Source organism: Passer montanus, unplaced genomic scaffold, assembly GCF_014805655.1.
Source record: "Passer montanus isolate IOZ18808 unplaced genomic scaffold, ASM1480565v1 scaffold21, whole genome shotgun sequence".
Taxonomy (NCBI): Eukaryota; Metazoa; Chordata; class Aves; order Passeriformes; family Passeridae; genus Passer; species Passer montanus.
In genome coordinates this window covers 2,732,441-2,743,645 of record NW_024366703.1, presented here as the reverse complement: position 1 = coordinate 2,743,645, position 11,205 = coordinate 2,732,441, and the positions used below count along the sequence as shown (strand labels likewise).

Below are 11,205 nucleotides of genomic sequence, written 5' to 3'. Positions count from 1 at the left end.
TTACACAGCTGAAAGTCTCCTCCTGTTTCATGAGCTCTACACTGGAATGCAGTGGAAGAGACCCAGGGCCTGTGGCCACCCAGATTAGAGTTTTTTGTATTAAGGTCCCTATATGGTTTTGTTAGAGACTTCAGCTCTGTCTCTGTCTGTCTCTGCTCCTTGTTTGGGAGGCTAGTGGGAGGAGAGGAGCTGAAGGGGCTATATAACCCCTGAGGTTTCAGATACAGAGTGTACCACCCTAGAGCAGCCATCCTCAGCCAAGCGCTGTCAGGGTAAGTGGCACGGAACCAATGGCATGATTTACAGGTTGCTGGAGGATTTCAATTAAATGATGTCGAGTGGAAGCTGTTCAGGAGGACGTACTGCTGTGCTGTAATTTGCTTAAAAGACTTATTAGAATTGAGTTGATAAAATGCTTTTAGTATCTATACTGAGTTGTCTTTATTTTATATTCTGAAAGGAAAGGTTCTACCCTAATAATTTTACTGCTTCTACCAGCACTTCAGCAACTGTATGAAGAAATGGTTTGTGTAATGCTACTGCTGGAATTGCAGATGTACTCTGGTTTAAATGAACCCGTGTGACATTGGGGTGTTGGTTTGGGACAGAGCTCCTGATGGGGTGTGTAGTAGTGTTTCCTAGCAGATTTGCTTCAGTGCTTTCAATCAAGTGTGAGGTGCAAGAGTGTTTTGTGCAATGTGACAGCTGGAAGTATGCAAATCAGCAGTGTCTAATAGGATAAAGTGAGGGTGCATGTGTATTCATCCTTGTCTCTATGTATATGAAACTACTGTTCTGTAAAATGCCAAACATTCATTAACAAACAGGCTACACGCAGCACTTGTGGAGCTGGAGTTCTCTCTATAAATTATTGTGGAGATGGGGGAGGTGATTGATTATATTTGCATGTAAAACAGGGAGAAGTAAGAGGCTAAAGACTGTACTGTTTACTTGGGAGAAAAATTTCCTTTCTTCACAGCACTCAGTGACATTTGCTGCTCTAAGATCTTGCTACTGCCTGCCATGGCAGTTCTGAGCTGTAAGTCACTCGTTGGTAGCAGAGCCCTCTGTCTGATTTTTCAACTTTTTGTGCTTTATTACTAAATATGGTTTTCATTTAGAGTTCACTAAGCTCAGAAATGTAGCCTTTCCTGCCCCTTTCTTCCCCTCCCCCAAGTGATTTTTGGCATTGCATTAGCTGCATTGGTTTGAGCAACCCCCCTGACCTCAAACGCTGTTCCAAAAACAGACGGCTGAAAAGCATATTTCCTAATTAGGAAATGGTTTGTCCAAACCAGGCTGTTCATTCATGTTAGATAACATTTGTACTCCATTCAGTAAACATTTTAATATAAAGAGCCTAACGAGTTTAATAAATGAAAAATTTGCAACTTACTTTCCTTCCACAGTTAAAATGAAAAAATATCTGGAATACAAAGTTAGGATTTCCCTATCCTGGTCTTCTCCTGGGAGCTCTGCCCACGCAGCCTGCAGGAGCAGGGCTGCAGCCATGTCTCGTGGCTGCCTGGCTGGGAGAGACAGAGGATCTCAAGTGAAGCATTTGGAAGAACTGTCTGTGCTTGTTCCATCCATTGTAGAGGCCAAACAGATTGTGGCCTCCCTTGCTCATTGGCCATGGCTCTTGCTGACCCCATTCTCATTTCTGCCTGCACTTCCAGTATTCCTGCAGCAGAAGGTTTTGGAGGCTGCATGTGGAGCCAGCTGGTCCGTGGATGACAGCTGTCTCCCTTAGCTGTTAACACACTGCAATTTGTTGAACTCTGCATGGAAACCCAGGCTTGGAGTGGGCCAAGTGATTCCCTACCACGCTATAAATTGTGAGCAAATAGTTATTCTTGAGTCCTGGTATTCCGTGCTTGTTTCTGTAATTGACTTCAATACAAAGCCTTCAAAGCATTTTTATTACCCGTATTATCTTCCCGTTGCCAGAGGAAGAAAACAGTTTCTTTTTACTGAGCCAAGGAGCCAACATAAATTGTTCTGTCACTCTACAAATGTAGTTTATTATCTGCTTTGAAATGATGATAGAGCAGATATTATGACCTGTTTTTAAAACACATATTGTCTCTGACTTAATTTTAAAGGTGGGTTTATTTTTCTGACTGATTAGGGGAGAACTGAAAAATACTTGCTTCTTTTTTTTCCCCTTTTTATTTGGAAAATTTCTACCTTTTTTAAATGTTAAATGTAAACTTAATTGGCCATCTTCACCAGTGGATTAATATCTGCATCAGGAAAACACCCCTGGTACATGCATAGCATTTAATGTTGCTAGTTTTTAGGAAGCCCAAGACTAGAAGGGGAAACTGAAGTGCTCTTACCTTTTAACAGCTATCCACAAGTGTCAGGATTTTGTCAGGATGATAGAAGAGCAGGAGAAGTTGTGCTGAATTCAATGCAAACGAATCTTTGTTTTTGCAGCTGTCAGTCCAGTGTTCTCTTTTATCTCCCTCCCCCAGCCATGGATTTCTGAGACCAAATTTAGATAAACATTTGCTGCTCCCTGATCTCTCTGCCCGTGCCGCAGGGTGGGAAGTCTCCTCTGGAATTCCCTGAATAATCTCTAGTGCACACAGACATGGTTGATGCCTCTCATGCTTCCAGAAGGAAGCCCATTCTCTCCCACAGCCCTGAATCCTTGTGCCCAGGGCCATTCCCCTCCTTGCAGGTTCTGGTAGCCAGGGGGGCTCTGCTACCTGACTGTGATTTTTGGTTTTGATTTAATTCTTCCCTGCTGTTTTCACAGGGTTGTTTTCTGTCTGGAAGGCCAGCAGGCTCTGCCATAGAAGATGTGTGAGGAAGAGGACAGCACTGCCCTTGTTTGTGACAATGGGTCAGGGCTCTGTAAAGCCGGCTTCGCTGGGGACGATGCTCCAAGAGCCGTTTTCCCGTCCATTGTGGGTCGTCCCAGGCATCAGGTGATGGACTACTTTGGTTGTTCTTACTGGGCTTGTAGAAGGCTTTGCTGCCCTGTCCCCAGCTCTTCAGCCAGGGCCATCTGTGTCTGGGGCTAGTCCAGCCCGGGGTGATCTGTGTAACACAGTATTTCCAGGCAAAATGAGTCCAGCACTGCACTCACCTGAATCAAGGGAGGTATCTTGCCTTGTAAAGGAATCCTTTTAAAATTTTTCACTCCCTTCTATGCCACCTTTTCCCTGCCCCTTAATTTTGAATCACCCAGAGAACTTGGTGAGTAAAACCAGGTTAAAGAAACCCAACCCAATATCCAAATAAGCCCAACACAGGGAAATTCTGGCTGCCCTTAAAGCTGATAATAAGTAATGTGTGGAAAACTAAATGAGGAAGCAGAAGTTTTCAGTTAGCTTTCTCCTAACCTTTCTGACTTTATTCATTAAGCTGTACCAGAAATAGGTACCTGTCTAGGGTTGAGTTTCCTTAGCTTCAAGCTTTACATTTGAGTGTACAATGCATTCCACTCTATTTTAATAGCTTGCAGAATACATTTATTACCTGAGCTGTTAATTATAGAGAGTTTATGAGACAGATCACCATAAGCATGAATTAGAGCAGCTTGTCTAGGTCACAACAAACTAATCCAAGTAATTAACAGATCCACCTAATTGCTTCTGTGTCACCCAAGGCCCTGGAGGGGAAAGGCAAGCTCTTTGCAAGATGAAGATTTTATATGCCCAGCAAATGCATTTTAAGTTCTCCAGGATCAGAGAAATACCTGCCTTTCAATAAAGAAACTAGGACAGGGCTAATTGTTGCCTCTAGGAATTGCCATAATTTGAAAAGTGCATTCAAATGCCACCATCTGTAGCTAGTGTAAATGATAACAATTGCTCAAAACCAAGCCATATAGTTACAGTGGAAACAAATACAGATTTCTAGAAACTTTCTTTCCTAATCATTTAGAATGGATCATCCCATTAAAAATTGCAAAGGTGGGATGCCTGATTTTAAGACATGGATTTAGAGATGCTAAGGTTTGAAATCTCTAATGACTAAGTTCTGATAGGAGTATTGTGCACTTAAAGGATCCTACTATATTTTCTTTCATTATTTCTGATTTTAACATAGAGTCTAGTGTATATCCAGAGTAGTTGCCAGCTTCTGGTCCTTTAATAATATCTACAGGATCCATGAAAATATCTGTAAAGGAGACCAAACAGTAGATTTAAATTGTCCATCCCTATTTACAGTATGATGGCATTCAAACTGAGGATTAAAAAATGTTGAAATTGAAGCTTTGAGAAATGTATAGTGTGTCTCACTCCATCTTGACCTTTAGATGGCACAATATCACCTTCTGCTTTTACTCCACTGTATTATCATTTAGCAGACTGTCCATCACTAAATAATAACAAACATAAAACAACTCAGTTTTCCCACTTTATGAATTCTCACTTTAGAAATTATAATAATTATTATAATAAAGTAAGTACAATTATTTTATAATGAATAATAATACAAGTATAATTTTATAATTATTATGTTAATTGTTTAGTGATAATTATTATGAAATTATTATTAATTATTTCCCACTTTATAAATGGTGCATTTAATATTGTACTTGTTCTGTTTCTTTAACTGGAAATATGGACTCCAGAGATTTAATAACCAAACATTTAATATTGGCAATTTAAGAGCAACACATTGCAACTCCATTTGTTAGTATTAGTAAACTATGCTGTAACTAGTATAACTGGCAACTGGATTTATTCCACAGCTGTCTGTCTACTTTATGACAGTTTTCCCTGAGAGACTAACACAATTTGTATTATTTTATAGGGTGTGATGGTTGGTATGGGTCAGAAAGACAGCTATGTGGGTGATGAGGCTCAAAGCAAGAGAGGAATCCTCACCCTGAAATACCCCATAGAGCACGGCATCATTACAAACTGGGACGACATGGAGAAGGTACTTCAGCTTTGAAAATTCCGTGTGTACTACTGGTAAACAGAACTATTTGAATCAAATATTTACAGAATATCCACTAAATTTTAGATGAAAGTGTCATGCTATCCAGTATGGTTCAAGGAGAAGCTTGTTAACAGTGAAGGTTAATGTGCATCTAAAGCTTAAGTATTAGTAGGAGTACATCAAAATTGTAATTAGGAGTTCTTCTACTCCTGCCTGATCTTTCCTAGTTACTGAGAAGGGGGTAGGGGGAGAGAGAAGGAAAGGAAGAAAGAAAAAGGAATGGATCAATTTGCTAGTAAAAAATGGAATTTAAGAAGGTATCTGTTTCTGCAAAAATGCAAAGCATGTATGTGATTCTGATGAGAAGGGCAGTGCTTATACACATACTTTTTAATGCTTGGAAGATTAGCAATATTGCATTGCAATCTATTTCTGAGCCAGTATTTGACTGAAAAGCTTCCAGAATCATGTTTATAGTCATAGGCTGTGCAGATAATATAATTTCTAAGATTCTGAAATGGTATCTCCATTTAATGTAGTTCTGTGAAAATAGGGATATTTGGAACAGTCTGGACATCCCAACATACTGTAAGTGTGTGGAGTAACCCAGCACTTAATGACTCTCAGTATTGCACAATTTGCTTGAAAGCAAAATCTTTTAGATGCCAAACATATCAACCAGTTCCTAATGACCACCAGCTTGAAAACAAGCTTAGGAAAGACTTCTTGGCCTTCAGACTGAAATCTCTGGTTGGTTTACATCTTATGAATGTATTAACCTCCTCACTGCCTCATTTGGCCTCAGATTTTTACAACTTGTAGGAACCAGTTATGTGGAGGTGATAAACACAAGTGGACTTTCAACCTCACATACCATTTATCTTCATTTATTTTCATGAATTCTTGGGTTGGCCTGTACAAATCAGAAGAAGAAACTGTCAAGAGACCCATTATCTATTGAACTCTGTATATGTTCTCTGAGTTGTTCTGGAAGAGTTTTCCCTTTCAGTCATTATTGAAATAGCAGTGCTGGAACCAAGTGTGTCCTGTTCTGTCTTTTCTGTTGTAAGAGTACCATATTCATTTTCCTTATGTGTCCTTAAAGTGTGTCATATGTTACTGGTAGTAAAGCCTGAGGATGGTGCTTTTCTTTCTACAGTTGTTCTGGTAGTCTCTGTGGAGGCAGTAAGAACAACTGCATGACAAACATCACCAGCCTATATCTAGAGCTGTAAGCAGAGTGCTGGAGCTCAGTACCTGCCTGGAAGTGATGCTGAGCTGCTGACTGATGGTGTTTCTTTCCCTTGGCTTCTCTCACTATCCTCAGATCTGGCATCATTCTTTCTACAACGAGCTGCGGGTTGCACCAGAGGAGCACCCAACTCTGCTGACTGAAGCACCCCTGAATCCCAAAGCCAACCGTGAGAAAATGACACAGGTGAGCTCACACTAAAGCTATGGAATAGTCCAACCTTTTCATTCAACAGGATGTGAACGTCGTCATTCCAGTTAGTCCCGCTGGCCAGCGGTCTGTCTCTCTCAGTTATGGGAGATGGAAATCACATAGTGACCACCTGTCACATTTACATATTATTACATATAGCTTAGAAAATCACTGTGTCCACTTTGAATGTGAGCACTCCAGTAAGTCCAAACTTTGTGATCTTAATCTGTTTTTATGCCCAGGCCTATTACAAAATTATCTTTAATATGTGCATGTGGCTATATTAGTATACAGGGAGATACCTTACAGGACAAATATTTTTGGAATTAGATTTTGTATTTTCCTTTCTTGCTTTTACCAAGCATAGACAATCTTGTATTCTACCTCTTTTTCAGTAAATTGCTTCAACTAAGCTAAACCTTCTAATGTTAAAGACAATTATTTTAATTGCATTTCAGATTATGTTTGAGACGTTCAATGTGCCAGCCATGTATGTAGCTATTCAGGCCGTTCTGTCCCTCTATGCCTCTGGACGTACCACAGGTAAGCCTCAGGGGAACCTGGCACAGATGTTTAAAATGGTTCCGTGGGATGATGGGAATGATCCATGTGTTGCCATCTCAAAGGGATCGTGCTTGACTCTGGGGATGGCGTCACCCACAACGTGCCGATCTACGAGGGCTACGCCCTGCCACACGCCATCATGCGCCTGGACCTGGCTGGCCGGGACCTGACAGACTACCTCATGAAGATCCTGACGGAGCGGGGATACTCCTTCGTCACCACTGGTAAGGACACACTGCTGGCCAGAACGGGGCATTGTTCATGGGCAGTGTTTCTACCAGCCTCAGAAGTTCTGCAGTTGAATAGGCATGAGAAGGTCTCCAACATCAAAGTCCCTTGAAAGACTAGCAGAGGATTTTTTTTGAAATATGGGGAGGGTGTTGGAGGATGAAAGGGAACAACCAGTCAACAGGTCTGGGTCATTCCTGAATGCCGTTTTAAAGACTGAATCCTCTTTACAGCGGAGCGTGAAATTGTCCGTGACATCAAGGAAAAGCTCTGTTACGTGGCCCTGGACTTTGAAAATGAGATGGCCACTGCTGCATCTTCCTCCTCTCTGGAAAAAAGCTATGAGCTTCCTGATGGTCAGGTGATCACCATTGGAAATGAACGCTTTCGGTGCCCAGAGACCCTCTTCCAGCCATCTTTCATTGGTAGGTTCAGTGACTGTTCTGCCTTGGTAAACTGCACAGAAATACAGAGTCCCTATTTCCTTTTGCTTGTGCTCCATTAGTAACTCACCCAGATCTACACATGAGTGTGTCCTAGCACCCATTATAAAACAATCTTTTAGAATAGGTCTATTAATGTGGTGGGAAGAACTTCACGTTAAACAATTAGCCAAAATGCCTTCCCAAAATAAACCCACAATGTTTATTCCTGCCTTCTGGCATTGAGCCTGTGCCATTTTGTATGTCTGAATGTGTTTGCCAGGAGTGGGAAGAGGTGGGAGGGGCATGCAGGCAGCAAGACCTACTTTTATTTTTCCAAAAGACTGCTCCAAATCCCGAAAGCATGCTTCATTGCCTTTTCAGAGCAAAGCCAAGAGGATGCCATGCTAATCAACACCCATGAAGACAGATTTGCAACTAGGTCACACAGAAACCCAGTGTCAATTCTGCCAACAGGCAGAATTTCAACTCAGAGATAAAGCAGTTGCATACCTAGAGGTATTAGGACATATTTTGACTGTTCTGTCTCGGAGTTGATTTAATTTGAAAAGGAAAAAAAAAAGAAAAAAAAAAACCAAATTATTCCAAGACCATATAAGGAATTCTTAGGACAACTGAGATTGCCTGCATAATCCTAGTGGAAACTTTGCAGATCCACAGCCCCAGCTTTCTTTTTATGGAGGACTTGTGTGTACGGGAGAGAAGAGGGCTGTACACTAAGGAACACTTAAGCAAATAATTTAGGCAACTGCAAAATGAATTTCCAGATTTCCAAAGCTCTGAGACTGATGTTTTGCAAAGAGTCACTAAACAGCATGTCAGTTCTGCATTAACAATTTTAAGTCTCTGTATGGAGTTGCTTCCTCAGTGTTCTTCTGTACCTTCCCCAGGCATGGAGTCTGCTGGCATTCATGAAACCACTTACAATAGCATCATGAAATGTGACATAGACATCAGAAAGGATCTTTATGCCAACAATGTGCTGTCTGGAGGCACCACAATGTACCCGGGTATTGCAGACAGGATGCAGAAGGAAATAACTGCTCTGGCTCCTAGCACCATGAAGATCAAGGTATGTAGGGTGCAACCATTTGTAGACTATGTGAGCTGGCATTTACAAAGTCCTCAATGATCTAGTGAAACGTGCAACTAAGTGCTTTTAACACATTCTGGATCACATCTGGATTACCTAACAAATAATCACTAGCTGGTAACTTTGGTGCTGGAAGAAAGGAGCTTTCTCTCATTTCCTTGTTCATGGTGATTTTGGTCAAATGTCCTAATGTGGCCAAAGAACAGCATGAACCCAGGAACATAAATTTTCCTCTGGGGCTGTATGTGAGCTTCTTCAGCCCTTCTAGTCTGATGGACACAGAAGAGAGCAAATGCTGGTTTTGTCTTTGGCTAAAGTTTGAAAAAGAAAGACACCCTGACAAACGAATCTTTGTTCTGCTGCTTCAAAAGTCCTGTTCTTTGCTTTACAAGCATTTTATCAGCTATACCAAAAGTAGTGCTCCATAGGTCATTGATTTTTTTCAAGCCCACCTGGACTGTCATTATGTGTTTCCAGAGCAATTATCTCCCCTTTTCTCATATATGCTCAGGAGCACATGAGTGCACCAGGGACAGGGGTCACTGAGGAGGCTGAGTCGGGCAGAGAATTTGAGGGTATAGATTTGTATAACAAATTCTAAACTTTCCTGCTTGCAGCAATGGATAGCACTAGCACATAGATACAGTGTTTTTGTTACTATCACATATCACAGCTTTAGTATTTTTGTATAAAAATGTATTTTATTCACAGTAGACAGTTGTACTTAATGTTTTATTTCTTAAACAGATCATTGCTCCTCCTGAACGCAAGTACTCGGTCTGGATTGGAGGCTCCATTCTTGCTTCCCTCTCTACTTTCCAGCAGATGTGGATCAGCAAACAGGAATATGACGAAGCTGGCCCATCCATTGTTCACCGCAAATGCTTTTAAATTGCTTTTTCTTTATATGTCTCCTTAGCGTGAATGTATTCAGGGAAGTACATTCTTATAATTCCATTCCATAAAACCTTCATCATAATTAATCTAATTAATTGGATACTGTGTATTTCTTAAAATAAATTTTAAATATGCTATGAAATTGCTGCTCCTATTTAAAACAAAAACAAAAGCCATGCCATGAGTGTGTGCAGATGCCATTACAGCTGGCTTGAAGCTCCATCTTGTGACATGAATTTATAATTACACTCTACTGGGCTTAACAGAAATGGTGGTACCTTTAGCTCGATTATACCAATGCCAGAAGATGCTCACCTGTCAGGCTGCATGTTCTCAAAGTTTAGCCTCAGAAAACATTTTAATCTGCAGACAGAACCAGCCATGGTTCTTACAAATTCTAGGCAGTACCAAAGGAGCACAGCATCTGTTCAATATCAGGAATATCATGTTCAATATCATGGGCACGCTGCTTTGCATCTGTTCTATCCAGAAATATTATCTATCCACATCACTTCTTACTTCACAGCTGTCATGCTGGAAAAGCTAATTTCTTAGAGTGCATGGCCCAGGGGTGTATGATATGTACCACAACAATCCTGTGCTTTCTTTAAAGAAATAAAACCTGTTCCTTTGGGAGCATATCTGAACACTAATAGTAGGTCAAACATATGACTTTCCTATTGTATGCCCTCAGGATGAGTGCAGCCTATTATTTTTATTTTGTGATGTCTAGCAGGATCTAAAGGGTAATTAAGCTGGCTTAATATACTTTCTTTTCAGAACTGTTTTTTTAAAGGGGGGGGTAATGTGTTCAAAGCAGCTAAAATAATTTTGACAATTTTTTTTCTGTGATTTTTCTGATTCCATTTATAATCTTAAACACATCAGCTAGAAATATATGCTTAGAAGCTGAAGCAGTAATATTGACTTAGAAGTATATATATATGAATAAAGAATTCACTGAGACAGACCTGGAAAAGGTCACTTCTAAGGAACTTGCTGCAATCTGTATTCATTAGAGTTCAGGATAAAGGATGCTATTTATTTTTGTTAACCTATTTTCCTCTCTCAACTCAATAGTTTACCTCACTCACCTGTTACTTGTTGCCTTTCAAACTGTAAGCTCCTTGCAACAGCACCTGTTATTTACCATGTCTTCATAACCCCAGGGTTTCAGATCTTGTCCAGCTTCTGACTGTTAGCACATGTTGCAAACCTCCTTGTACTAACCTTATTATTTAAATTATATGTCATCTAGGTTCTTGGAACAGTTACTAAATAAACTCTTGTAAAAGCAAATAACTTTGTATGGCTCTTCCTTCTAACTCTGTCTAGATCTTTTTATCTAACTCTAGATAGATTGAGGAAATCCTTTTCAGGATAAGGAGTGTCTTTCAATTTAAAGTTTCTACTGGCAGGTTTCTGGAGAAGACACATTTCTCCAAGGGATTCTGATGCATCCCTGCTCTCCCAAAATGGTGAAGATCAGCTCTTAGGTAAAGGATTTAGATATTTCTAAGTATCTTCTGCTTAACAGCTGAAACTTGGGCTATGGAAGTTGGACAAGATAAAAATATGAAAAAAAAATCACCTGAACTGATTGATTTGCCTCTACTACATATAAAAGC

At 40.4% G+C, this 11,205-nt stretch overlaps 1 protein-coding gene across 1 annotated transcript; it reads left to right on the top strand.

Moving 5' to 3' along the window:
- Nucleotides 1-219: 219 nt before the first annotated feature.
- On the top strand, nucleotides 220-10,876 carry ACTA2 (actin alpha 2, smooth muscle). Its single transcript, XM_039708928.1, has 9 exons — nucleotides 220-272; nucleotides 2,768-2,939; nucleotides 4,777-4,905; nucleotides 6,236-6,346; nucleotides 6,811-6,895; nucleotides 6,979-7,140; nucleotides 7,378-7,569; nucleotides 8,478-8,659; nucleotides 9,428-10,876. The coding sequence occupies exons 2-9, from the start codon at nucleotides 2,811-2,813 to the stop codon at nucleotides 9,569-9,571; spliced, it is 1,134 nt and encodes a 377-aa protein (XP_039564862.1). The 5' UTR covers nucleotides 220-272; nucleotides 2,768-2,810; the 3' UTR covers nucleotides 9,572-10,876.
- Nucleotides 10,877-11,205: the final 329 nt, after the last annotated feature.

Excerpts from the sequence above, each read along its gene's own strand:
- ACTA2 (XM_039708928.1), top strand. The coding sequence starts at position 2,811 with ATGTGTGAGGAAGAGGACAGCACTGCCCTTGTTTGTGACAATGGGTCA. Across the intron at positions 2,940-4,776 it reads TGGGTCGTCCCAGGCATCAG|GGTGTGATGGTTGGTATGGG; the intron begins GTGATGGACTAC and ends ATTATTTTATAG. Across the intron at positions 6,347-6,810 it reads ACCGTGAGAAAATGACACAG|ATTATGTTTGAGACGTTCAA; the intron begins GTGAGCTCACAC and ends ATTGCATTTCAG.